This window comes from Primulina eburnea, chromosome 12 (genome assembly GCF_022965805.1).
Source record: "Primulina eburnea isolate SZY01 chromosome 12, ASM2296580v1, whole genome shotgun sequence".
In the NCBI taxonomy this organism is placed as follows: Eukaryota; Viridiplantae; Streptophyta; class Magnoliopsida; order Lamiales; family Gesneriaceae; genus Primulina; species Primulina eburnea.
In genome coordinates this window covers 4,564,622-4,592,143 of record NC_133112.1, presented here as the reverse complement: position 1 = coordinate 4,592,143, position 27,522 = coordinate 4,564,622, and the positions used below count along the sequence as shown (strand labels likewise).

Below are 27,522 nucleotides of genomic sequence, written 5' to 3'. Positions count from 1 at the left end.
TTTGCCCACACGAGAAAAAGCGATCATTGGATCTAAACAGCACGCAGTATGTGACATTGACTCGGGCAATATATATCTTCTGTGTACCAATATGGAAATTTATTTTAATTTTTTTTTGTTTCTAAACGGAAAAATTAAGAAAGAAAAGGTGTCTACTGCTTACTTTTTCCCACCTGCTTCCAAATACAAAAATTATTTTTGCTCTTAAATTCATTTTTAATTTATCACTTCAATCTTGCTAGTGAACAGTGCCATAGCAAGAAAATAAAGGGGGAGAATCAAGAACCCTTTTCACCATCGTCGTTCCAGAGGTGAAAGGTTACTTCTTTACTCATTATTTCATCTTGGGAGTTAATTTCGAAAGCCCATTGTTTTTTTCTGTGGTTTTCTGTCAAGTTATTCGATATATGTTACTAGTTTGCAATCGGATTGGTGTGTTTTACGTGTAAAATTTACATTTTCACAAAATTGCCTGCTTTGCCCACTGTCCGCTCGTGTTAATGCTTCAGGAAAATCCTTATGAATTTTGAATTATAAACTGAGCAGGATCTATTCTTGATTTCTTGTGACTGCTTCATGCGTGTGCCAGCTCTAGGCCATAGTCATCGCATAGTAATTTTGGGATTGCATAAATATGTTAAGGGATCCTTTGGTTTGTGATTGAGTGGTTGTAACCACATTATTTTCGTGAAGTTTTTGGATCTCATATTCGTGATTTACTCGGCCTGGTATTTTGAGTTTCATGTAATTTTTAAATATATAAAGTTTGCTGACCCAGTAATTTGTTGGTCAACCTCTATTTACCTTTATATTTCCTATTCTTGCAGCTTAGTCTCTGGCAATTTCCAGAAACCTTCCGTTTGAAAATTTCAATTTGTGAGAAATTTCCGTGTGTCAGCATTAGTTGACAAGAACGCTCTTTTGTTTGATATTAAGATTTATGCATCCCTTTAATTTTGATTAGAGGCTTTTATGGTCAAGGAAATAACTTTCAAAGTTTAAGCTGTACAGATTATTGACTGGGGGATTGTTTTGTTTGTTTCCTGCTAAGCTATTTCCTTGCTCTATAAATGAAACGAGTGGAACTGTAACCACAAATACTCTAAATCCCTCATTCTTGTTCGAGAATAATCCTTTATTGCCCATGTATTCATAATCCACGACCCTTGGGATTTTGAATATTTGATATTTAATGTTCAAGGTATGTTATCACTCTCTAATAATTTAAAGCATTTGTTTCTCCTTGTGCTATTAGTCCGTAAAGCTTCTTGTTTCATGTTGTGTCAGTCCCTGAAGGATTTTGGATGGTCTATTTTCAGTCTTTTCTAATTTCAATAAATTGATACTTATCTTGGGAGGTATCCTGACTAGAATTAAAACCATAAATTGGGAACATAGGGTGAACTTCGTATGAAATGAAATATAAATCTAATGAATAATTTGCAAACAAAATATCACGAGGCTTTTTTTTTCTTTCAGAACACACAAGTGCCACTCACATCAATAAAGGAATTGCTATTACGTAGCAGGTTATTTAATATAAAGTGTGCTACTACTTTTGTTATAATGCTGATTATATGAATGTTAACTTTTTTTAATTTTCATCTATTGCTTTTGAAATTTATTTATTTTCCCTTTTGGATTCGAAAACAGGGTTTGAGGGTGGTAACCAAGCACATTTGAGAAATACACTTCGGATGATGTCTGAAATGTCTATGATGAATGACGAGGTCTACAATCATTATGTGAATGGTATGACTCTAGCTGAAATTGCCGAACATCTCAGGGATACAATTCCTGAATTTGGCGATGTTGATGTTGAAGAATTTCTTATACAGCAGGTACATCTTAAAAGCCAGTTTTGCTGAATGAAAATTTATTTTTCCCGAAAAGCACTGCTTTATAATTCCATGGTCTTAAGAAATTCGTTAACACTATGCATGTTTTCCTACAGGAAAGTGCGCTTCTTGGTTTTCAGAACAATGATCATAGAAGAGATATGATTAATGACTATGGTCAACCTAGCAGCAGGAATCTGCAGTCAGAACGTGAGACTGTGTCCTCACGTATCGCACATTTTGAATCACAGTTGGCTTTAGATGAACATTTTGCAAGGTCCTTGGAGTTGGGGGAGGACTTCGACAGTCTTGATGTTCCGGAGAATGGTGATGGTATGTTTTGTTATTTGTAGCATCTCTTTAATCTCACTCCCTCTATCCTATTTTCAAGGAGCATATAGTTTTATATAATATTGGAAAAACTAAAAATTAGTGATATCTTTGCCCGTCTCTTTCATCTTGGCCCCTTATTGTTTCTCTCTTAACACACGACATGTCCAAACCCCAGCTTTTCACTTGTTTCCATTGCTTATGCCATGCCCTTTCTTTCTTTCTTTCCTTATTTTTTTTTAATTTTCACCCTACGGATGCCCAGTTCAATGAATTAAATAATAATGAAAAGATGAGATATACTTAGAATGCACGTGAATTATATTATCAATCTCCTACTACTATTACATGAATCCACAATTTACTACTATTCTAACATGAATCCATTTTACTATATCCTTTATACCTAATTGGCTAATTAATTTTATTCCACGTGAGTTACGTTTTGTTAGATTCTTGACGCCCTTAGCCCTTCTTTGAAACTATTTTTCTCCTCACTCCCCACTGCTTAGCTTTTACAAGTAACTTTATGAGCAATTTGTTCAAGTTGTTTCAACCTATAGACTCTACACCACTTTTGTCTTGAAAATCTGTCCTATATCAGAGCTTATGTCTTTTGGTTTATCCACCTGTTGGGATGTTTTATGTGGCACCATTAATGGTTTCATTGTGCTGTTTGAAAATTTCTTTTGGACTTCAAATGTGTGCAAGCTCCCATCAATAGTTCATTCTATGAAATATATTGGTTTAAAACATATAGTACTTCAAGCAAGTTCCTAGTGTCCACGCAAACTCTAGACCAGTGCTCAGTCATGGTTAAGTTGTAGAAACCGTGAAAAAAAAAGAATAATATATGCTATTAACAAATTATATAGTCTGAATTTTACCAATGTCATCAGTGAATTCCCTACAAGGGCTAATTTTTCTAGATCAGAGCTAATTCAAGATAATTATATATTAAGCCATATACGTTGTTGAATTTGTATGTAATTTGATTGTATTTTTAACTTCTACATGAATAGAAATCTTATTTTGTTGTACAAGAATCACTGAATCAGTGTATGTACCAGCATGCATGATTTTCTGTCACTCAGATTTGGAGAAAATTCTGAATATAGGATTAGACACCTTGCATCGAGTTTCAAATATATACAAATAAATAATTACTGGACACGTTTCAAATATGAGTTTTAAACTGAAACCTAAACCACAACTAAGTTGAAATGCTTGATCAAATAAGGCTAAAAAATAAGCAAGAAAATTACCCAGAAAAGGAGAGGGGGATCTGCGAGAATGCATACATATGCCTGCAGCATTATATTCTAATCAAACCATTTTCATTGCTATGCTTGTCTGTTTAACTTGCTAATGGGAACTGTGACATCTGTAATCTACAGATAACTCCGGGCCATCTTCGAGAGAATCACCTGTGGTGGTAATTACTCAAATTTTTTCTCTACTCAATTAATCAACAAGAGATTAGAGTTGTGCCATAATTCTTGATACATCTTACTTAATACAGGTGGATAATCAGAACACACATCAAGATGGTTTTGATCCTGATACCATGACTTACGAGGTTGTTTACATGAACTGCGTGTTTTGGATTGATCTTCAAAGCTGGCAATCTTAAGTAACCATAAAATTTTTATTTAATCCTAGTTTATTTATTCTTGTTTTTAGGAGTTGCAAACGCTTGGAGAATCTGTCGGCAATGAAAGCAGAGGACTTTCACCAAACATCATAGCTCGTCTTCCAACTTTCAAATACAAAGCAGGGTTTTTCTCAAAGAAAAAAAAGGACCCAGAAGAGTATGATTATAACTAAATTTTTTTGCTTTTATCATTATCTGTGCTGGCAAATTATGTGCTAAACGTGCATTTAGCAATACGGTGTCAGAGTGTAGGATGCTATTTTAGCGTAAATAATGATGAATGGGAAGTCACATCGACCTCACTCTAGTTAAGCCAATAAATGTAGACCTTTCCTCATAAAACCATAATCACACCACCTCCATTGAGTCTATTGGCCATGGAAATGAACATATCGTATGGTATCACATGTCGAGTTTACCTTTCTTCCTGTGCCTCTTTTGGACAAGGGTGAAGAGAACCCTCTTCGCTTGAGGTTTGGATGATTTCCTCCTATGGCACATTTTATAAAACTTAAGGACTTTGCTATTGCATCAATTGAACAAAGGGAACATCATTTTATTGGTTTGGTTTTTTCCATGTCAACAATTTTTAGGTGTGTGATATGCTATGCCGAATATAAGAATAGATCCGAGCTGATCCTTTTGCCATGCGCTCACCATTATCATTCCAAGTGCATCACTCATTGGTTGCGATTGAATAAGGTGAGTACTATTATTTTTCCTTCTCTTCTAGGATAATTTACTTCTTTATTATTACTCTGTTCAACCACATAGATGAACTCATCCTATCTATTTGAATCTTATTCTGCAATGTCGAACTGCTACCACAAACCCAATCATTTACAAAAGGCAAATGTTTGTAAACACACCTTTATAGACTGAGATAGAGTTCATATTGTATATTTGATTGGGTTTGTGGTAGCAGTTCGACATTGCAGAATAAGATTCAAATTGATAGGATGAGTTCATCTTAAGATTATTTTATTGTAAACACACCTTTATAGACTGAGATAGAGTTCATATTGTATATTTGAGCATGTCTAAATATAAATGTGAATCTGCAATATAAAATTGCGTACTTAAAATTTATGTACACATAATAGTGGTATATCGTCTTGTACGATAAAATCCACAGCTACGTATTTAAGGTAATCGATACAGTTACTAGTGTATGAAAGGATGAGTATGCTATTTGAAGATCTTCATTTCCACTTTGATTGGATTATTCTGCATTCCCATTACTTGTACCTACACTTGTTTTGGTTAGTCCAAATCACCAGTTGGAATGGTGATACTCCAGAAATGACCATTTTATTGTATCAGAAGAGAATGAGATTTGCTGTTGAGAATCGAGTAAACCATAATGTATTTCCCTTGTATGTGTGTAACGTCTCCCATCTCTGTCACTCGCAGAATTGTCCCGTGTGTCAAAAAGAGGTGCAAGATGAGTAATTTCTCAACTGGATCAAGAACAGCAGGTGGTAATGGTTCCTTCCTCCTTTGCATATTTGGAAACACAATGATATGGAGTATTAAATTTCTTTTGGAGGAACATGTCTGATTACTTGTACTTTGTGTGTAAATGTTTTTCTTGATTTTTCTTGTGCATTATGTAAAACACAATGTGAATTCCCTTTTACGATGGATACATATTTCAGTTAGGCTAAATTTTGTTGTATTCTTCATAAATGGGTAATTAATACATAAGTGGTATGATCTGCTACAATTGTATAAAAAAAATTGGATCTAAAAAACTAGGAAAGATCTATTCAAGCTGCTATGGATAATAACTATGGGAGGCTAACAGGGCCCATTCTAAAATATAAAAATCTCATTTTTGGAAATACATTTTTTTATTTGAATTATATTAAATTAATTCTATTTGATGATTTGAATCCTACTTAACTTCAATCTGAATAAAAAAAATATTATGTTATATACATACACAATGGATTTATTTATTTATTATTATTTATTTATAGTTATTGAAGCAGTATTCTTAAAGTATTACCTTTTACTATTTATTTATAGTTATTGAATCAGTATTTTTAAAGTATTATCTTTTACGTTAATAATATTACATTTTATTGTGAATATTGGTAGAGTTGACTTGTTTCACAGATAAAGATTCGTGAGATCGTTTTACAAGAGATTTAATCAAAAAGTAATATTTTTTCATGGATGATCAAAATAAGAGATTCGTCTCACAAAATACGAATCGTGAGATCGTTTCACACAAGTTTTTGTCTACATGAGAATGTATTTTCAAAACAAAATTTTCAGATTAATATAATATTTTAAAGATTTAAAGGGGTGTCAAAATCAGACACTACCACCAACCCGACATGGTTCAACCCGAAAAAAATCATGTTTGAGTTTGAGGTTTTCGGGTTCGGATCAGATCGGGTTGGACTCGATAGCTGATCCGAAAAAATGATCGGAATGGGTCGGGTCGAAAATTTTATTTTTTTTTTAAAATATAAATATTGTATGTCTGAAAAAATATTTATTATATATTATATCATAAAATTTCATAATTTAATATTTATTTTGAACATTTTTTATTTTTTAAACAATTGTTTGTTTGATTTAGTAAATATACTTTATTTTTCTACAATTACACTTTCAAATTTAAATCATATATATGAAGGATATTTTATTATTATGTGTTTAAATTAAAATATTAGTATTATTTTTTTAATTTTTATTTAATTTCTTTAAAAAAATTATAAAAAATTCAAAATCAGGTTATACGGGTTGATTTGGGTTCGAGTTCAGGTTCGGATTGGGTTCGGTTGAACAATTTTTGAATAGTACTATTGTTCAACCCGACTCGACCCATCTGAATTGACACCCTAATTTAAAGTTATTTTCTAAAAGAAAATTCAACGTGGTGATGTTAATATTAATCTGTGTTATCTATTTAATAAATTTTATTTAGTATTAAAGGCCGTTGTCGGCGAACAAATATTTCTAATTTCCTCGTGGAAAAAAAATAGGACCACGTGAAAATATTATTTGTCTCCGTAACATGAAAGTGTCTATAAAGTTAAATTATCAAAAAGCAAAACAATTAAACTAAAACTACTACTTGTCCTTAAATTATTATTATTATTTGTCAGTGACCTAGTCGAATTAAATTATTTAATTTGTCGCGTGAATAACGTTATGAACTTAATTATCGCCTTTATTTTTAACTTTTCAACTCAGATAATTTTAATTTTTTTTAAATATATAACGAGTCCAGAGATTTATCTAACAAATTTAACATCGCACATAGCCGATGAAAATCGAACCTAAGACCACTAATATCTTGCGGCTTCATAGCCGATGAAAATCGAACCTAAGACCACTAATATCTTGCGGCTTCATAGCCGATGAAAATCGAACCTAAGACCACTAATATCTTGCGGCTTCACCTTGGTCACTAATTTTAAAATGTAACATTATGAATTTATTGCAAGAAATCTACCTAATTTGGCACATAATCTTGCCATGATGTCCCTTCTTCCAAGAATTAAACATAGTAATGAATTATTATGCAAAATAATAGTTCTCGTTATTATAAGACGATTCAACAATGTTCATATTTATAATAATAAAAATATTAATTTTTCACGAATAACACAAATATATAATCTATCTAATAAAATCGACTCATCAGATCGTCTCACAAAAAGTTTGTGTACGACTTTAGAGTACCATATCTACACTAATTGGAGAATCATAATTATGTAGAAGAAGACCATAATTAAAAGTCTTATTTGTCTGATTCACGGAGTGGTCGCCGTCCCGATGGCTCTGTCTTGGAACACTTGACGATAATTCAAGCTCCATCGATAATTACACTGTCTCCATCTCATTTATTTAAATTTAATTTTCTTTTTCGTCTGTGCCTAATTATAAAGTCAAGTTTTTATATTTAATATTATTTTTCTTATTCTTTTATTTGTAAAATCTTCATTAAATAAGGGTAAAATAGTAAACTGCTTTATAAAATTTATCTTTCCAAACACTTTTTAATTTGTGTGAAAACACACAAAAGCATAAATGAATGGGACCGAAGGAGTAATTAATAATTAATTAAGAATATTTAAATAAAGTCAAGATTTTGGACCATTTACGCATTAAGAGCTGTTCCGCTTGTCTCTGTTAATAAACAATCCATGGGGGGACTATTCGAATATAGAAAACATATACATATATAATCGTTTTTTATTTATTTTTAATTATTGAAATCGTTTTCAAATTTATATATACATTTTAAGTGTATATATATTTATATATTTTGTTATGAGTGACCCAAATAAAATATTCATTTCATAAAATCGACTCACCATACAAATCATTCATCAAATGAAATTTCTCTTTCCAAATCAAATTAATCGTCCCAGAATGACAATGATTCAGCTGTGTATTTTAATTGAGGTAATTTTTGTGATGATTTATATTCATGAATTCAAATCGTTTGATTGTTTAGATGATTTTATATAGAGTCAAATCTAAATCAACTTATAGTTAATTTAGTGAATTACAATGATAATTTATATTATTTTGAAATGTTGGGGGGGTGTGGTTCAAAATTCATTCTGTAAATCCTTCATCAAATCAAGTCATTTCCTCCAAATCAAAATTTTCCATCTATACAAAACATTTTTTTTTTAATCTCTACACAACATAAATTTTAAATTTAGACTAGTTCTCTTATGAGATAGTCTCACAAATCTATATCTATTAGATTGTTCGACTCGATCTATAGCTGAAGCAAAAATTAATATTTTTGGTATAAAAAGTAATAATTTTTTTTTTGTATCAGATGTATATGAGATATGTTTCACAAAATTAAACCGCGAGACAGTCGCATATGAGTTTATATATATAGATAGATCAGTTATATATATAAAAAAAAAAATTCGATGATAAGAAAATCTTTGAAAAATCTTTTTACCTTCTCATATACGAAAAATCACAAAAGATGATCAATTAATATAATCTAGACAATGATTATGTCCTAACATATTTTCTTAATTAGAAACAGTACTAACAAATTTTTGTAAGGTCGTAAAAAAATCCACATCGCACTTACTTTATTTTGATTTTTAATTAAAGATGATGTAATTTTTGAAGGACCACATAAGCTAATGTACATGGAAGAATTGTTAAGCATGTGTATTATAGTGAGATCAATTTTGGAGTATACCGGATTTGGGAATAAAATGATAATTATATTTTATTTTAATTCTTGATATAAAAGAAATGAATTTTTAATTTTTAATTTAAAACATTTTATTATTAAAAATAAATTCATTTCATTTTAAAAATTAAAATAATAGTTTGCTCAAGAAATATTATTATTCTTATTATTGTTGTTGTTGTTGTTATTAAAAACAAAAATAATAATTATTAATGCTCTATTATTTTAAATTAACTTGTCATATAACTATATTATTATTATTTTAATTATTAATATCAACATCATTATTAAATTATCATCATAACACAAAAAAAAATATTGCACACGATCATTAGATTTATGAGTAAAAATTTATATTTGACAAATAATAATAATTAGGAAAAATTACAATTCTTTATCATTTTGTTCCTAATAAGCTCTCCGCATTTTTTTAATGAATTAATTTTTTTTTTCCAATGAAACATTAATATAGTGTCGATGTAGAACTGACATGACGCTATGCAGTACCACATCATCATTCCTGATGAAAATAACTCTAATATTGCTAAAAACTGAAAAATACATTATTAACATATTAAAATTAAAATTTGATAATACAATAATTACAAATAAGAAAGAAGCAAACATATAAAATTAAAATTGCGAATTTCTACCTATGTAACACTTTGGTTTGATACATATATGTGCATGCTTTAAATTTCCTTTAATTAATTAAGTATAAAGGGGATATTTTTTTACATAAAATAATAATGAAGGAGATATTTTTATATTCTAGCATTTAACAAATAATCGGTATCTTGTGATGCGATTTTTATCCGTGAGATGATTCAATAACATTCTTATTTACAATAATAAGTAATATTTTTGGCATAAAAACTATATTTTTTATTTGTGACACAAATAAGAGATTCGTTTCATAAAATTGATCCGTTAGATCGTCTCACATATTTTTTTGTGTTTAACAAATGCCTACTGAATGAAGTTAATTCTATAGGTTAGCTTCATGTTTCCATATGCAAGGAAAAATATTTATTATTCCTATTTCCTTCGTAGTTTTTTTTCCTTATTTTTTAATACAAAATTTTTATGGGGAAGTTATTGAAAAATCTCCAATCAAAAAATTTCTTTGGCTTCACTCCCTACCCACAAAATTGTGGTACTATGTCATACAAAATGTGGTACATTTCATGTGGAAATGTGATACACTTCATGTGGAAATGTGGTACTAAAAAAAGACCTAGGGACTGAACACAAAAAAAAATGACGGCCGGAGACTGAACTCAAATTTCCCGAATTTTTATAAGACTGATCTCATTAATTTTTTGATCTAAATCTAAATCTATATTTTTTAGATAAAGTTAAATCACGCAAGTGGACACGTCCAATCACACTCCGCCTTAGTTTATTCCTTGTTTTCCCAATTTTGTCCAGTTGCAAAACAATATATTTAATGAAATTAGGAGGTTAAAATCGTATTCTTCGAGACATAAAATATATTATATATTGTATACAAAAGAAAGGAGGTGATTGGTGGGTTGTCCTATAAACAAATGCATTCTTTCCTCTATCCACACCAAAAGATCTCCTTTCTACTAAAATCCTCGATCCATTTTCTTGAATTCTTCAAAGTTTCTTCATAGTTTTCCAAATTCATTATTACATTTTGTTGAATATATATTTCAGGGTTCTCTCCCTTACATTTTTTTTTTTTCAAATTCTTGTAATTTCCTCGAATCTTTCCAGGGTTTGGCTATTCTTTGATTTGGAAGGATTCTTTAAAATTTTCATATTTGTCTAGGTAAAATGGGGGCTGGTCTTTCAGGCCCGGAAACTGAGAGAACTTGTGATTCAGTTAATCTGCCGAATCGGCCCGCAGGTCTCGGGGACTTACCAGAGAACTGTATCGCTTCGATTCTTTCATGTTTGGAAGCTTCAGAAATCTGTAAATTTTCGTGTCTGAACAAAGCATTTCTCCAAGCTTCTTTGTCTGATACTGTGTGGGAACCTAAGTTGCCTGAAAATCATCGGATTCTTGCGAAGAAGCTGATCCGTGAATACTCGGAGAATCTGACTTCCAAAAAGGAGATTTACACCAGCTTGAGTAATCCCTCTCGCTTTGATGGTGACACCAAAGTACGTAATTTTTTTTTTTTTTTTTTTTTGTATTTATTTATGTTTCCTAATTTTTAAACACATAATACACTCGATTTGTATTAAAAATGGCTGAGTAATAATTACTTCTACCGACAGTGGTGATGATTGTAAATTTTTTAAATATATTTTAAGGTTGATAAATTGAAAATATATGTGAACATGTTTAATTTCTCTTGGTCAATAAATTAAAATAAATTTTTTTAATATTAAAAAATTATTATTTTTTTCATCATATATATAAAATAAATTTCTTCCACATGCATGTCACGTTGCTAATATTATATATCACGACGTTATTGCAGGTAACTTGTATCTTAAGTGAAAAATGATTAGAAATTAATATTATATGTCTGCTAAACATATATAATATTATATATAGTACTGGATAATTTCACAAGAATAAAATATTGGCGTATTTTTAATAAACGTTGAAAGAATCGAATTTATACAGAGTCCGTTTAGTTAAAAAAAGTTCATGAGTTAAAAATATATATTTTTTAAAAAAATCTTTTCTTATAAAATGCATTGTATGGTTAGAAAAGATATTTAAAATTTTGTAATGAGTTAAAAATATATATTTTTTTAAAAAAATATTTTCTTATAAAATGTAGTGTATGGTTACAAAAGCTATTTAAAAAAAGTTTTAATTTTTTTTAGAAACCGAAATTTATGATTTTTTGACTTTTACTTCTTATTTTTTTTTTTAAATTTAAGCTAAACACTTTTAAATTTTTTTCCAAAAGACAAATCTGCTTCTGTCTTTTAACAAAAATATTTTAAAGATTAGACTTTATTTTTTTAAACTATATTTTCTGTATTCAAATTCATTCTTAATCTTGAATAGAATACAAATGAAAATAAAATAATTTTGATAAAATCAATAATTAGATGCCAAAAAAATCAATCAATTAATCTCTCACATTTTAACAATTGTTGTCACTCCAAAATAATGGTTTTAGATTTTCAAAAGAAAAAATAAACATAGTGTACGAAAATAAAATCAAATTCAGAAATTTTCACATGGAAGTGATATATTAATCACGGTTAATGCATTATTTTTTTATTTTCATTTTTTTAGTATCCAGCAATAGAAAATGGGCTCAATTAATTATTAATTAATAATTAATTACTTAGGAAATTTGGTTGGACAAGAGGAGAAGAGGAATCTGTGTTGCTATTTCATGGAAGGGCTTGAGAATTACTGGTATAGACGATCGTAGGTATTGGAGTCATGTTTCCACAGATGATTCAAGGTCAGAATTTTTTGAAACTGTTTGTATTCTTTTTTCAGAATAATTAACAATACGATACTGTTTGGTACCTGCTAAGAAATAATCAAAGAACGTAGCAAAAACTTATAACGTGAAACGGTATCAAGGGTCTTCACGGTATCAAGGGTCGTATTTTGTGAGACAGATATCTTGTTTGGGTCATACATGAAAAAATATAATTTTTTATTGTGAATATAGGTAGGATGGATCCGTCTCACAGATAAAGATTCGTGAGACCGTCTCATAAAAGACCTAATCGAAAAACACAGTATGGAATATATATAAAAAATCTTGAACGAAAATGAGTGATGAACTTTGAACCTTCACAGTGTGAGTTATATATCTCATGCATTATCTGCATCATAATTTTAAATTTAAATTTGATTTCGTCGAGTTATATATGATTAGTTAATTAATTAATTTATAAGAATTGTATATGGAAAATAAATAAAAGTATATAAAAAAAATAGATAAATGTGCGTTGCATAATTTTTTAGGTCATGGTCCTATTCTGTTTCCATCATCTGCTAATTGGTCCCATGATTTTGAAATTTCAATGTCCCACTTTAAATTATGGGCCAGTTTTGTTTTCAGAAACTATTTTCCATCGTTTTAAAATCAAAACTCTTTTTTATTTTCGTTAAATTCTTTTTTACATTTTCAATATTATCATAACTTTAATTTTATACATCATTATTATTGCAGTAAGGTACAAAATCTTATACAATTTTTCCATTCTCAAATTTATATTATTTACAAAATTCATTATCTGATATTCTACTTAAGTTGTACAAATGGCATGGCAGGTTTCATACAATAGCTTATCTTCGACAAATATGGTGGCTAGAAGCAGAAGGTAGCTTGGACTTGGAATTCCCTATCGGCACTTACAGCCTGTTTTTCAGATTACGACTCGGTCGACCGTCGAATCGACTATTTGGTAGCCGAAGATCAATCTGCAACAAAGCAGAAAAGATTCATGGCTGGAATATAAAACCTGTCCAATTCCAAGTAGCATCATCAAACGTGCATCATGCGAAATCGCAGTGTTTCTTGGAAGAAGAAGGCAAATGGACGTTCCATCATGTTGGAGATTTTGTGGTTGAGAATTCACACACTATCACAAAGCTTAGGTTTTCGATGACGCAGATTGATTGCACGCATACAAAAGGCGGGCTTTGCTTGGATTGTGCGTTTATTTGTCCGAGTGTTGGATCCCATGCAGAAAGGTTAGATAATTTTGGTATGTGAAATAGGTTTTTTTCTTCTTTTTTTAACAATTTTTAATGTATATTTCATGATGTTAGGTACGATTAATATGCGCTCTACTAGATTTCATGATATATATATCTTTTTTTTTTTATATTTATTAATAGACGTAATCCCCCCAACCTTTTGTCATCGGTTGGTTGAACAACAGATTAAGGTCGATCAAACTCAGCACTCACCACCTTCTGATTGAATACAGGCCAAATTTTGAACCTTTTCGCATAGGATTCTAAGTACTGAATGAACTGCTGTTTAGCAGGGTAAGTGGGGTAATCTTCGGGGAAATTCACGAATGGAAGTTCGCAGAATTGTTTAGGTAAATGGAGTTTGAACCGATCGTAGGTTTTCAGCTGCCATAAAGATGCTATACAGTTGGATCTCTCGAGCACTAGAGATGGCACGCCTTTTTCCTTCAAACAAGCGGCCGCTGCCAGGCCGGAAGGCCCGGCACCGACTATGACATAGCCAGGAACCCATTTCAAGATCAATATCTTTACAAGGATCATTCGCTGATTTCCCCCCTACTTCTCTGAAGTAATCATCCATGAATCAAGATTAATCACTAATCGAGATTCAAGAATAAGCGCCTTGAATAAAGAAAAGAAACCCACAAACAAAGGAGAATATAGATAACCGGATATTTATCTATCCAGTATTTCTGAATATTGGACTCTGCGATTCAACGGATCTTCAAAGATTCAGTAAATGAAGAAGAGTGAAATTATGGGAAACAAGTGGTTAAAACAACGTGTATTTGATGTGGAAAATAGTTCACGGAGGCGAAAACTTGTTTGAAACGGTCTCACGGTTTTTTTTTTTGTGAGACATATTTTTATTTGGGTCATCCATGAAAAAATATTAGTTTTTATGCTAAGAGTATTACTTTTTATTATGAATATCAGTAGGATTGATCCGTCTCACAGAGAAAGATTCGTGAGACCGTCTCACAAGAGACCTACTCGTTCATGGATTATATGGATAAGTCACACACACACATATATATATATATATATATATATATATATATATATATATATATATATATATATATATATATATATATATATATCACCCTTCGTATAAATCTAAATAATATCAATATTATCAAGAATTGGTACGAGGGGAAATCCTGAAGAAGAGGAGTGGATAATTATGAGAAAATTCTTATCCACTTGTGAGAATGGTTTTTCTTATTTTCAAATCGAGAGACAAAATTGTGGGAGTAGTTCTCTTGTGAGACGGTCTCACGAATCTTTATCTGTGAGACGAGTCAATCATATCGATATTCACAATAAAAAGTAATACTCTTAACATAAAAAGTAATATTTTTTCGTTGATAACCCAAATAAGAGATCTGTCTAACAAAATACGACTCGTGAGACCGTCTCACACTAGTTTTTACTAAATTGTAGCGTCAAATCATTCTTTCAGTGAAAAATAATTAAAATTGGAAAAAATATATTACAAATTAATGGAGTAAAATTGTGAATTATCCGAAAACATGATCGAAAAACGAAAAACATACAAGTTACGGAATAAAATATAATTTTTCCCTAATAAACATATATTAAAAAAAGGGATTACAAGAAGGAACACAACAATTAGAAAGTTAATAAATATAGCACATTAATGTTGGACTCTCCACCTACCATTCTAAGTATAAACCAAGTCAGATAAAGAGTTGCAACACTTTTAATTAAGCCATACATGATTTCAAATCCATAAGTTTATTGGTTACAAGAAAGTCTTTATTCGCATCATTTTATAAAGTATTATTAATCCCAACCAACCCCTCAAAATATTTCACTTAAAAATTAACATTCGATACTACGGTTCTATTGTAGGATATTATGAGTCTAAAGTGTCCAATAACGAAAGAGGAGGACAAGTAAGAATGGAAGTAATTTTGTCTTAATCTTATATATTGAGTTTCTACTAAATTTTCAAGTGTTTTTCTTATGTTTTTACAGTGAAATTCTTACATATTTATGAACACTATACTGATGGTATATGTATTGATCTTAAGGTTTTCATATATAAAACTCATCTTGTGATACTAATTTTTATGCAAAATAGAGTATGTTTTAGTGAGGTGATGATGAAATCTGTAGAGCTGGCCCCTTGGAAAGAATTAACATAAGCGGTAGGGATTCACGGATCTTCCAGACCTAGAGCGTGTAGGGCTTTCAAATCAAATACATTGTCTACAATGGAAATAAACATGTTAGTAACGTAACTTTATTCAAAAAAGTCTAAAGGATAAGCTACATAACAAGTATATTGATCTGTTTCTCCAGGAACGAGCTTGATGTGATAGTACTCTTACCCGAAATCGCCTACATTAAACAATCATAGCATGCAATTATAAAATCTAATAACCCTTAATAATAGTGTAAATCATAATATGCCGAAACTTATATGATCGGTGCAATAATTGTCCCTGTTTGGTAGAGCGATCGAACTGTGGTGCTTAAGCTGATGTGCAGTTTAAAAGATTTGAGTTGCACCATTGCCACTATCTATAACTTTTGGTAAAGCGGCAAACACTCGGTCCTATAATTGGTGTCAGAGCTAAGGTCACGGGTTCGATTCCCATTGATTACAATGAGTGCAATTATTGAGAGGGAGATTGTTGGGTGCGATAATTGTCCTTGCTTGATAGAGCGATCGAACATTGGTGCTTGAGCTGCTGTGCGGTTTAAAAGATTTGAGTTGCACAATTACCACCAGCTATAATTTTTGTAAAGCGGCAAGCGCTCAGTCCTATATTATAAAACCAACAAAAATGTAAACCTCACAACTATGATATCTCTCCTACACCAGCGTTAAAACTTGAATAAGTAGTACAACCATATCGAAAAGTCTGTAATCAAATGTAGGAATACATAACAACAACAAAATTAAACCATGAGGAGTCCACCCTTGAAGGCACCGATCTCTTCTAGCCATTGTCAGCTCCTCCTGACCCGTCATGTGGAAATATGATGTCCAAGATAGAGACAAGGACGTGATTGACCTAATCGCCAAATACAAAATGTATGAGTATACAAACTAGGGGTGATCAAAATTTTTAATTAACCGCCCGAACCGAATTGCACTGAACCGTTTTTCCTAATATTTTATAAAAATCATGATTAAAAATAGTAATCATAAACCGCACAGCAAACACAGTTCAATTATTATTTTTATTTTTGCCAAGAACCGCACCAAACCGTACCGCCTAAACCGATTGCTATAATATTTGGTATATGATTATAAGAATTTGTAAACAACATATTCAATTAAAGAAGTTACCATTCATTATATCTCAACTCTCTTCAAAATTATTATCCCTACAAAGAAAACTTATCTTTTTCTTAATTATTCTTCATATTAGTATTTTATTAGAGTATTTATTTTTTTTACTACAATATTTTGTTTGAAGTTTGAAAGTAAAAAAAGAAGAAGATAAAATAGTATAAATGTCATTTTTGTTGTGAGTGTGTCGTGTTGTTAAATTATTAACTTAGTTTTGAATTTTAATTATTATTTTATCTAGTTTTATCTTTTTATGATTTGAACTATATTTTATATTTGAAGACACTATATTTTTATTATTTTCAAATACATTAAAATATATGTTCTAATATTTTTCATTAAAAGAATGTAAACCAACCGCAACCGCCTGAAACCGCTCAAATCCGCAAGACTAATTATACATGTAAAACCACGATTATTTTTTTAAAATAGTTACCGACCGCATATGACAATTCGGTTTGAAGTTTTTTAAAAAAAACCACAAAATTGCACTGTGACCACCCCTAATACAAACCTATATATGCATGCATGAATCATGAACTGATGATCAGTTATCTAACTAGAAACTCATGATTGGTCTGTGTCTACTGTCTAGGTGTCAATTGTGTAGCACACTATTCCGTCGAGTCAGTTGGTTTTCTTCCACTACTATCAAGATCTTGGACATGCAATGTCCAGGATCATCGTAACACGCTGGTCCGTATAGTCAGTAGGTGGCTCACGATATACGATCGTCCAAGAAAATATGGCTGATCAACAAGGCAAACTCAAATGATACGAGGCTCAACATGATATGCAGATGCGTAATTAAATATCATGACAAATAAAACATGCATCATATGACAGATAAAAATACAATACATAAGAATGTATACTCAGCTAGATATTTGGTCGTTACTCACATATCTCTATATTATCCTAGATAACTGGGTGTCTACTCACTTGCTAATCATGCTTTGCAACTTAACTACTATCCCCTGTACATGGGTCATACCTTCGTCCGTAATCAATGCATTGGGTTCGATAGCTTCCAATTGCTCCCTTAGCCTGACAGCACCAACGAAAATGTTCCGTAACTGACTAGGATTGAGGGAGAAACCACTAACAGCTAGAACTTGAGTATAATTTGCAAAAAGATGTGAAAATTCTGATTTCTTATGGCCTATTTATAGGTCGAGTTTGGAAGCTCCGAACTCGGATTTGGAAGGTTCGAGCTATATGTGTCAAGTGTCTCTCGACACCTCACCGTTATGAAGCTCTGATCTCTACTTCGGAAGCTCCAAACTCTTACATGTTGATGTTCATTGGACGTGTTACTGTTTTGCTGACTGCGTGGGTTCAGTCCGAACCCACTAGTAGTTCCGAACTATTCTCCGATCTTACCGAACCGCCTGTCTGTTTTTTTAAGTATCTGATTATCCCAAAATCGAAATGTGTTTACCCGGAGTGTATTAAGAATAATCTGATTAGGACTATTACCGAAACAGCAGTTGAGAAGATATAAATTGCCATTGAGATCTTAAAAATGACGACTCTAATCAAACCCAGAGAATTAGAAGGCCACTTGACCATAGGTCCCGTGATCGAGCTCGAGTCGGGAGCTTGTGCCACATGAATTCGAGTCAAAACTTTAACAGACCTGTTCATAAAGTATTCAGTAGCAGCTAGACACACTATGGTGAGTTACATTCTGCGGACGGTTCCAATTTGTCATCAGATTAAAGGAGTTTGTCAAATATGAATAATAAAATAAAATAAAAAAATCATGCACCCCTTTCCTGTTTGGCGATACCTCTCCAAAAAACAAACAATGAATGTGTGCAAGAAATTGACAATACACAACTCGGAAACAGTTCAATCATTGGGCCAAGCAATGATAACACCAAATTTAAAATAATTTTTAAAATTCATTTCATAAATTACACTTGAAAAGAAACTTTATCTGTTGATCTCACACACTCTCAAGGAACAAACAGGAACATTGCACTACCAAACATCACAAGTTCCAAATGTTAGAAAATAAAATAATTTTTTTTAAGGAAATTGTAACAGCCTGTACAAAGACCACTCAAAGTAAAACACCCTAATAATACAAGCTTAGGAAAAAACAAAGTAACTCGGTCACGGTTTCCAGCTGAAATTCACGTTGTCATCGAAATCATTATTAAAAAACCCATTTCCCATGTACTCATGGGCAATATCATTGACCAACTCATACGACAGATGAAGATTCTGTGGCAAATCTGATGGTTTTTGGCTGAATCCAAAAGTGCTAGTGGGTGCTGGAGACTCACCATTTGCAGTAGCTTTGAAACTGTTGCTTCTGCTTGGTGGCTGCTGGCCAACAACATTCCCTGGCCCACTCACTGCTGCAGGTGAGTTGCTATTCCTGAACTCACGCCCGTCCCGATTCCCACCTGAATTATTATGAAGAGAAAGGGACTGCTGTGGAACGGCTCCCCCACTATTCTTGTTGCTCATATTTTGCAGTAATTGCTGAATCATATGCTGTTGCAAGACATTCCCGCCTGATGAATGCTGGTGTACTTGCTGTTGCTGTGGTAAATGGCAACTCGAAAAGCCACCGACTGGTGGAATCTGCAAGGCTCTGGGCAGAACACTCGAAGATGAGGGGATCATTGAAGATGGAGGTTGGCTGGCAGTACTAAAAGGAGAAGATGACTCCAGCTGAACAGTATTATGGTTTGAGTTAGTTGAGTTCTGTCTCGTAAGTAAAGTCTGGTAGTTGCTCAATGCAGAAGTAGCCTGTGCTGAGCTGCTGAAAGCTTCTTGTCCAACTACTGTACATTGGGTAGTATTGTTCATTTGGCTACCGAGAGTGGGATTAATTGCTAACTTATTGAACATGTTGGCATCAGCCGTCGGACCTTGAATACTTCTCATCTGCTGCATTGCTTGTACCTTTTGCACCTGGACGTCGGTTGGTTTGATATGTCTTGGTATGTTTTTCAACCCCTCTGCATATTAATTTATGGTTTTGAGTTCCATCATGAATGTCACATGGGAGTCGAGGCAATTTATATTTACATGCACTATATTTGAGGAAATCACGCAGACATAGATTATGTTATATGCAGTTTAGACAACTCACGTCTATGCACTCAGTTGATGTATTCATTCTACATCTAAGGTAATGCCCACAGACCTGACAATCATTCTGCACATTGGGCCACGTTCTAACTTTTTTTTTGAACTGCCATTATTTTTGCACAAATTTTTTGATCCAAAGCGCTAGGAAACTCCATTATTCAATCTCATACACTCACACTCCTTTGTGTACTATTATTTAATCTCATACACGTCTATGCACTCAGTTGATGTATTCATTCTACATCTAAGGTAATGCCCATATACCACACAAGCATTCTGCACATTGGGTCACGTTCGTAACTTTTTTTTTGTGCTGCCATTATTTTTGCACAAATATTTTGACCCAAAGTGCTAGGAAGCTCCATTATTCAATCTATTGCACTTGCACACTCCTTTGTGTACTCAATTCTCTAAATGGCGGCCGCCTAGGCACGGTCTGAGGCTATCCGACGGGCGAGGAGGGTGAGCAGGCGGTGGAAGAGGCCAAGACGGTCAATGATTTTAAAATCTCACTCAATTGTCAAAGTCGGATAATTTTTAAAACCAGTCAAAGTCAATCAATTTAAAAAACGCTAGATATAACAAAAACCCAGCTCAATCTCTTTTATATTTACTTTTGTTTTCAAGTGTCCTCCACCGTCAGAGACCATCTGCCTCAAAGCGCCTCCAACCGCCGCCATCAACCACCATCTTAGATATCTTGTTAGTTTGCATTTATATATTTATTTGCTCTTTGTTTAAATTATATTATATCGTATGAAACTTTTTATGCATAAACATTATCTAATTACATATATTACATAAAAAATGATGATTATTTGTAATAAATTGAATGAGTATATATCTTCCTATAAAAAATGCTAAAAATAATTCAACCGCCTAGGCGGTACTAGGTGGTAGTTGTGCCGCCTCTCGCCATTTACAACATTGTGTGTACCACATCCACCCTTCTTATCTTGCATCCAAATTATACAATTTCCTCCACATGGGAGGTAGAAAGGTGGGGGCAGACATCATGGAATCTTTGGACGGGAGGTCATAAACATACAATTTTCACCCGCTATCATGTTATGATATTGACCAATATGTAAAAAAAATTAAAACTTTCGGAAGAGTAGTATCAATTCTATTTTCCAGAGAGAATTTTGTAATTTGGATAGATGTTGGAGAATATGAATGTACTTGTTCCCAAGATATGGTGGAGTTGCCCAACGAAAATACTTAACTAATAAGTAATTAACCAGTTGGGTAACATTGCTAGACAAGGTTTTGTTTCGTTACCAGTAGGCCCGATTTTTTTTTCACTGCAGAAATCCATCAGGTCTTTCATGCTGTTGACTACCTCAGCAATCTGTTAACATGAAAAAATTGAGAAAGCAAAAAAACACCAGCCTGTAAACATTGAAAGGTGTATATAAAGGTCGGCAGTTGAGATATACCTGCAGGCACCGCACATATCTTTTGGAAAATCCCAAGTCATTCAGCGACTGCAACTCCAAGCTTCTAGCAAGCTGAAGTCTAGCTGTGACAACCCTGCAACAGCAATAGATATTGAATTAAAGAAAGAAAAATAATTATAAATTTGAAACACTTTTAAAATGGATGCTTGATGGACTTCTACTACATGTTTCTTCTTGTTTAGGTAAAAACAACCGAAAAAATGCCATGAAACACGAGAATGAAGCGAAATCCGTTATGTTATTATACGTGCAGAGAGGAAAACTCAGAATATAATCCACACCGCTAGGGTAAGAGACTTTCCAACTCACATGGCACTGTTTGCTTGAATATCTGACTGAGAAACTCCACTTGATCCACTCTCAGATATAGTACTTTGACATTTCTGCGCGACCTGCAACAATTGATTCACCTGCAGTAAAAGTACGATTTTTATTAGTTCCCCGTTTAAAATGTAAGGACAAATTTTTACAAACTTCATTAATATGCTAAATGAAGTCCTCATGCGTTGATCCTCTCCCAATTTTTACTTCATATCTTCATCCTCACCTTTATATGCAACAAAAAAGAAACATAATCAGTGAAGCACAATCTTACCTGTGGTGCAACCAATTTACGAGGAAGAAGTTCTTCATGACGCCGTGCACAAAATTCCCAAGATAATATCTGAAGAAGGTATGGAGATGCAAGTGTTACGAAATCTATGACTACCATCTGACAGTAGCTTCGAGTGAACTAGTTCTTTGCAGCTTACCTTTAAATCAGGAGTGAACATGATACGGAGCTGACCCTCACGAACCACGCGGAGTTGCTCGAACACACTTTCTTGAACCGCCTTTCCATACTCCAGCATCATCACACCTGACGGGAATCTACACTCCCGAGGCAAGTCCAAAAATAGAAGCTCGTCAATAACACCACTGCCAAATTTGATTTCATTAAGTCTAGGGAACACTTCAAAAGTTGCCTCTGTTAAAATGCAAAAAGAGAAAATGTGTTACGGCACAAGAGCTGACGTGAATATTGAGGTACAAGCTAGTGAGGAAAAATGAACAAAGCTACTCAAAACTCAAGTAAAGAACTGCTAGAAGCTTGTTTGACTCGCTTGGTAAGAGCCCATTTGTGCATAGTCAGAGAAAAATTCACCCGGGTATATCCTAATATCATGTGACTACATACTCTGTTTCCCCTTAAATAAAATGACTCGGAAATAAATTTTACCACGATATACTCCCGCCCTAACAAATTGTAATATCCTTTTTCTCAACATTAAAACCTATGACAACAGAAGAACTCAGCATAACCTCAGAGTACCTGATAGATAACCTTCATAGGTATCAGAGCCCCTTATTAAGATTTCCACCATATTAATACAAAAAACAAGAATATATGAATCTTCCCGTAGAATGAGCAAAATACTCACGTGATTTTTTTTCTTTCCTTCTTTTTTGTGGAAATGTCATGATTTCTCTTCACATTGTCCTAACTTGCTCTATAATAGAACGTCTCTCCAATACAACACTGATTTATGGATATCTGAGAAAAAGCTTACCAAATCCCTTTCCAGATTTTGAGCCACAAATGTCACACAACCATGCATCCTGCAAAAAAGAGGCAATAATAAATGACAATGTTAGAAAATTGAACGAATACACATCAAATCCATGCATTCAAAGATTTATTATTAGCTTCTTCATCAGTAGAAAGAGCCCAAGTATTATAGTGGTGCAGTAAATTAACATCCGAACCAAGACAATTACCATTGCTGCCTGAGGAAATACCCCAAGTGAATGATTTCCAACATTATCATATAAAGACAAGCACCATCTCTTCTTTGCACGCGGAGAGTAATACTCAGCCACAAATTTTCTCCAATATGCAATAGTATTGTCCTGACAAAACATGACATCATAACAGAGCGTGCTGAACAATGCTATACTAGATTGGAACTAAAGAAGGAAACTTTTCACTGTTTATACAAACCATATGTAGTTTTAATAATGTTAGGGGAAACAAATTTTGAAAAAATGCAAGCAGATGCTTGTTACCAAATGTCAATTACTATAAAGTGCTTACAGCAGGCCTCTGTCTCTGATGGTACAGGTATTGCATAAGCCGGCGTGAGCAAACACCACCATCATAGGGGCGCTTTATTCGAGATGTAGGTGGCATTCCTTGCTGTTGAAACTGCTGTCTTAACTGCAACTGCTGTTGTTGCTGCAGTAATTGAGCCCGCTGCATTGGTGGCATATTCTGTAGAAGCTGTTGCTGTTGTTGCCTTAGTTTCTGCTGCTGGATCAAAGCTTGCAACTGAGGATTTGGATTCTGTAACTGCATGATATCCTGACCCTGCAATAGCTGTTGCAGCATCTGCTGTTGTATACTATCTTCCTGCTTCATGTCCAAGCGAGGTTTCTTCTGTTGTGGAGATATTGCAGCAGGATCCTGAGTGAACGAATTAGGCATCCTTGGATCAGCAGATGTGAAAATTGAAGCTCCTTGATGCTGCTGAAATTTTTGGCATTGTTGAGAGCCCAGGTCTTGATTGGAGCTTTGCTGCGCCATAGAGGATGCATCCATAACAGATGACACTGAAATGCTAATGTTATTGGATGAAAAAGACATGGGTGATGCCGGCAAGCGCATATGAGATTCTGTATTGATACTCGCACTTCTCTGCAGATGAGGAACTCCCGGAAGACCTGAGTTGGCATCAGTGACCAGAGAGCTGGCACCAACACTGGGTATGGAGCTTGCCACACCATTCAAAATTGTGCTGCTCATATCCCCAGAAACAGGACCCAAGTTGGCACTTGTTTGTACATGTAATGAATTAGACGAGTTCACAATTTTTGAACTCAGCTGAGAATTTACTGCAACCTGGGACTGGCCATCTCCTTGGAAAAATATTCCCGAGCTCGATGATGATTGTGCCAATCCTCTAGTCATCCGGGAAGGCATCATTGGAAGCACCACAATTTAGTCACTGGGATCTAAACAGCTATCCACACCCAAACTACAGAAAAAATAATGTAAAACTAAATACTCGGCTCCATCCCTTGAGATAAATGTCCTTGATCAGAATCAACACAAAATATTACCACTTCTTGCCACATCAAAATTTCCATTCACCCACTTATGCATAACCTCAAACGCATACAACCTAGAACATTATCGTTCGGATACTGCAGACGATAACACAAGCAGAAAAATCAACACCAAACAAAAGCGACCAATCCATGCAAAATAGACAGAAATAAAGCAAACCCACCCATACAAGAGTGTCAACAAATCTGATTAAACTTCTAGCAAGTGGACTTCCTTGCAAAGTTTCCCAATTCAATAAAACACCCAACGACGCCAACAAAACCCTAATCTACCTCAACTCCACAAAAAAAAAAAAAAAAAATCGTGCGGTTGAAGAAGAGCATAAGTCTTCAACAATTACAAGCTAAATCAACGAGAAAGTAAAACAATTGAAGTTCACTAAAACACCAACGACGAAAAAGTAACAAGAATCTCAAGCCAATCACACCAATCATAAAAAGAAAAAAGGAAAGATCAGAATCCAACTTACTTTAACCAAGTGAATCAACTCGTACTGCTACACTTGATGAAATTACGCTGCTTATGAACTCAATGTGTCACCTCATTACCCGAATCTAGGATCGGAAACTCACAAATATAACCGGTAATGAAAACAGTTGGGACTTCGCGCTAGAAATCATCACTCGGAGTACAACATCACAAACAGCTGTGTCCTAAATCGGGAAAAGATACAGAAACTGAAAACGAAGAATTCCCCCAGAATTTGCAGAAAGAGGAGAAGGTTCCTTGAATGGTTATGGTGTTTATGCACCAAGCTGCAACTGGGCAGCGGGTTACCGGCTGCAGGCAGTCTGTATTCGCAGAGTAACCGCATATAGACGCTACGCCAGTGACACGTGGTGGCCGATCACGGATGGTCGCAGTCGGTGCAAGATCTCGCGGTGAAGGCGTGAGGTCGACGGAGCACGTGGGGCACCGCGATTGGTTCTTGGCTTCGAATTGTTGGAGTCACGGGGTGATGTTATCTTATATATCCGTGCGCATTGACGATCATCGCATGGTCACTAATGATTCGATCTATTTAAATTTTAAATTGAAATTTAGAAAATGAACAGATTTGGTTTTTAATTTCCATTATACAATCTCAAAATTAATTTAATTTTTAGTTATATTTAAAAAATACATATATGTCGTAAACTTTATTTTTTGTTACAACATATAATTTATAAACTTTAATATTCTATTTTCAAAACTAAATGAAGCATCACAGAGAAAACGATTAAAAATAGCTCAAAAAATTGATCTATAAGATGATTTCACAAAAATTTATTTTTAAATTTCATTATACATACACACACGAATCCTATATTTTTTGTTACATAACAACAATAACGACAATAATAACCTAAAAGACAAAAATTTGTGTGTGACGGTACCACGAGTCGTATTTTGTGAGACATGTATCTTATTTGAGTCATCCTTGAAAAAGTATTAGTTTTTATTGTGAATATCGGTAAGATTGACCCGTCTCACAGATAAAAACTCGTGAGACCGTCTCATCACAAGCCTACTCAAACCTAAAATTAGACGTCGAGTTGAATTTATTAAAGATGTATCGGATTTAATAGATAATATAACTTAATATATTTAATTTGATGATATTAAGAAACAAAAAATCAATTTGAAGAATTATTCAAGAGAAACTAATATTAAATATATTTAATTTGATGATATTAAGAAACAAAAAATCAATTTGAAGAATTATTCAAGAGAAACTAATATTATTATCCATCTATTAAATGTTTCCGATAAGTCTAAATTTGATTATTTCATTCGATACAACGTCCATCCAAATTGAAAGATGGTTAACAATACAAAATTTAAAGGTAATAATAATTTTTTTTTTTTTTTTTAAAATAAAACATCCATTAGAAACTATAAGTTAAAGAGTTGAGTTTTATAACATCGGTCAGCCAAGATGCATTCGAAAGGTAGAGAAAAACTGAGGTCGCTGTGAGCCAAATGGTGTGCAACTCGATTCGATCGCCGCGTATGTTTGATGGAAATAAAATCAGTGAAAGCAAGCCATGATCGGATTTCCATAGCTAGCGCTTCCTCCGGACCCAGGTTCTCTCGTTATCGATCAGCTGGTGATTTCGCCAAGAGAGAGTTCGAAAAGATGCAGACATCGGCTAAACTTTGGTTCAAGCAAAAAATCCATCCAAAAAAGAAGCTCTCCATGTGAAAATGCGAACCTTTGGGGGGATACGATGATGCCAAAGCAGTGACCACGAAGATTGATTTGGTTGGGAGGATTGGAAAGGGGCAGAATATAAACCATTTGGATTTCATTTCCAAAATCTAAAAGGGAAATGTCAAGAATGGCTTCCACTTCATATGGGATAACTAGCCGCCTCATGCCATACCCCGTAGGAGCGATGAATTCTGCCACTTTCGTTGTATCTCCTGTCGAGTTGGAAAAATTGCTCTTGTATGATGGTAATCCATGAGTCCAATGATTGAATTTAGCCAATATAGATTGCCCATCTCCCACCCTCCAGGACCTTTTTCCAGGCAAATCCCGGCTCCATAAAGTGGAACGCCATACATATGACGAATTGGAACCTAGCTTAGCCTCCATCACATCCACATTTTTAAAACATCTACCTTTAAGCACTTTAGCCAACAAAGAATTGGGATCATGAATGATACACCAAATCTGTTTTGTCAACAAGGCTTTTTTTCTAGCCCCGTAGTCTTTGTGCTCACATGTGTTTTTTGGATGAAATTCGATACAAATATTGAAAATTTGGAACAAATATTGTTTTAGGACTAAATATTTAAATCTGAGATTAATATATGATTTTTGAGTACGCAAACATGTATAATAAATTTTAA

At 33.4% G+C, this 27,522-nt stretch overlaps 3 protein-coding genes across 18 annotated transcripts; 2 read left to right on the top strand and 1 right to left on the bottom strand.

The window, feature by feature from the left end:
- Positions 1-13: 13 nt before the first annotated feature.
- On the top strand, positions 14-5,500 carry LOC140807524 (E3 ubiquitin-protein ligase BIG BROTHER-like). 6 transcript variants are annotated; one of them, XM_073164408.1, is made up of 8 exons: positions 14-311; positions 1,654-1,841; positions 1,955-2,171; positions 3,566-3,603; positions 3,691-3,747; positions 3,852-3,979; positions 4,416-4,524; positions 5,236-5,500. In XM_073164408.1, the coding sequence occupies exons 2-8, from the start codon at positions 1,698-1,700 to the stop codon at positions 5,272-5,274; spliced, it is 732 nt and encodes a 243-aa protein (XP_073020509.1). In that variant the 5' UTR covers positions 14-311; positions 1,654-1,697; the 3' UTR covers positions 5,275-5,500. The 6 variants fall into 6 exon arrangements, with proteins under 6 accessions (XP_073020509.1, XP_073020510.1, XP_073020508.1 ...); XM_073164409.1 differs by having other exon boundaries at positions 14-318; XM_073164407.1 differs by lacking the exon at positions 14-311 and adding an exon at positions 347-1,205.
- A 5,038-nt stretch (positions 5,501-10,538) lies between these two features.
- Positions 10,539-19,032, top strand: LOC140807521 (F-box protein PP2-A13-like). Of its 9 annotated transcripts, none has more exons than XM_073164396.1 (4): positions 10,539-11,149; positions 12,305-12,423; positions 13,248-13,684; positions 18,180-19,032. In XM_073164396.1, exons 1-4 carry the CDS (start codon positions 10,820-10,822, stop codon positions 18,509-18,511), a joined length of 1,218 nt encoding a protein of 405 aa, XP_073020497.1. In that variant the 5' UTR covers positions 10,539-10,819; the 3' UTR covers positions 18,512-19,032. The 9 variants fall into 9 exon arrangements, with proteins under 9 accessions (XP_073020497.1, XP_073020498.1, XP_073020499.1 ...); XM_073164397.1 differs by lacking the exon at positions 18,180-19,032 and adding an exon at positions 13,818-13,947 and having other exon boundaries at positions 10,541-11,149; XM_073164398.1 differs by having other exon boundaries at positions 10,542-11,149; positions 13,248-13,670; positions 18,180-18,342.
- LOC140807520 (probable transcriptional regulator SLK2) lies at positions 19,018-25,673 on the bottom strand. 3 transcript variants are annotated; one of them, XM_073164394.1, is made up of 11 exons: positions 25,154-25,673; positions 24,678-24,761; positions 23,653-24,592; positions 23,337-23,468; positions 23,129-23,177; positions 22,331-22,545; positions 22,174-22,242; positions 21,888-21,988; positions 21,558-21,651; positions 21,400-21,469; positions 19,018-19,985 (listed from the first exon to the last, which is right to left on the bottom strand). In XM_073164394.1, exons 3-11 carry the CDS (start codon positions 24,538-24,540, stop codon positions 19,129-19,131), a joined length of 2,475 nt encoding a protein of 824 aa, XP_073020495.1. In that variant the 5' UTR covers positions 24,541-24,592; positions 24,678-24,761; positions 25,154-25,673; the 3' UTR covers positions 19,018-19,128. The 3 variants fall into 3 exon arrangements, with proteins under 3 accessions (XP_073020495.1, XP_073020496.1, XP_073020494.1); XM_073164395.1 differs by having other exon boundaries at positions 24,709-24,761; XM_073164393.1 differs by lacking the exon at positions 24,678-24,761 and having other exon boundaries at positions 25,154-25,672.
- Positions 25,674-27,522: the final 1,849 nt, after the last annotated feature.

What these genes read in the sequence shown, in the direction of transcription:
- LOC140807524 (XM_073164407.1), top strand. An exon ending in TGTTCCGGAGAATGGTGATG is followed by an intron (nt 2,172 to 3,565) that starts GTATGTTTTGTT and finishes TGTAATCTACAG; the next exon opens with ATAACTCCGGGCCATCTTCG. An exon ending in CTGATACCATGACTTACGAG is followed by an intron (nt 3,748 to 3,851) that starts GTTGTTTACATG and finishes TCTTGTTTTTAG; the next exon opens with GAGTTGCAAACGCTTGGAGA.
- LOC140807520 (XM_073164394.1), bottom strand. Translation starts at nt 24,540, where the DNA reads ATGATGCCTTCCCGGATGACTAGAGGATTGGCACAATCATCATCGAGC. An exon ending in ATTCAAGCAAACAGTGCCAT is followed by an intron (nt 21,652 to 21,887) that starts GTGAGTTGGAAA and finishes TTGCTGTTGCAG; the next exon opens with GGTTGTCACAGCTAGACTTC. An exon ending in GATATGTGCGGTGCCTGCAG is followed by an intron (nt 21,470 to 21,557) that starts GTATATCTCAAC and finishes TCATGTTAACAG; the next exon opens with ATTGCTGAGGTAGTCAACAG.
- LOC140807521 (XM_073164396.1), top strand. Translation starts at nt 10,820, where the DNA reads ATGGGGGCTGGTCTTTCAGGCCCGGAAACTGAGAGAACTTGTGATTCA. An exon ending in GCTTTGATGGTGACACCAAA is followed by an intron (nt 11,150 to 12,304) that starts GTACGTAATTTT and finishes TTAATTACTTAG; the next exon opens with GAAATTTGGTTGGACAAGAG. An exon ending in GTTTCCACAGATGATTCAAG is followed by an intron (nt 12,424 to 13,247) that starts GTCAGAATTTTT and finishes ATGGCATGGCAG; the next exon opens with GTTTCATACAATAGCTTATC.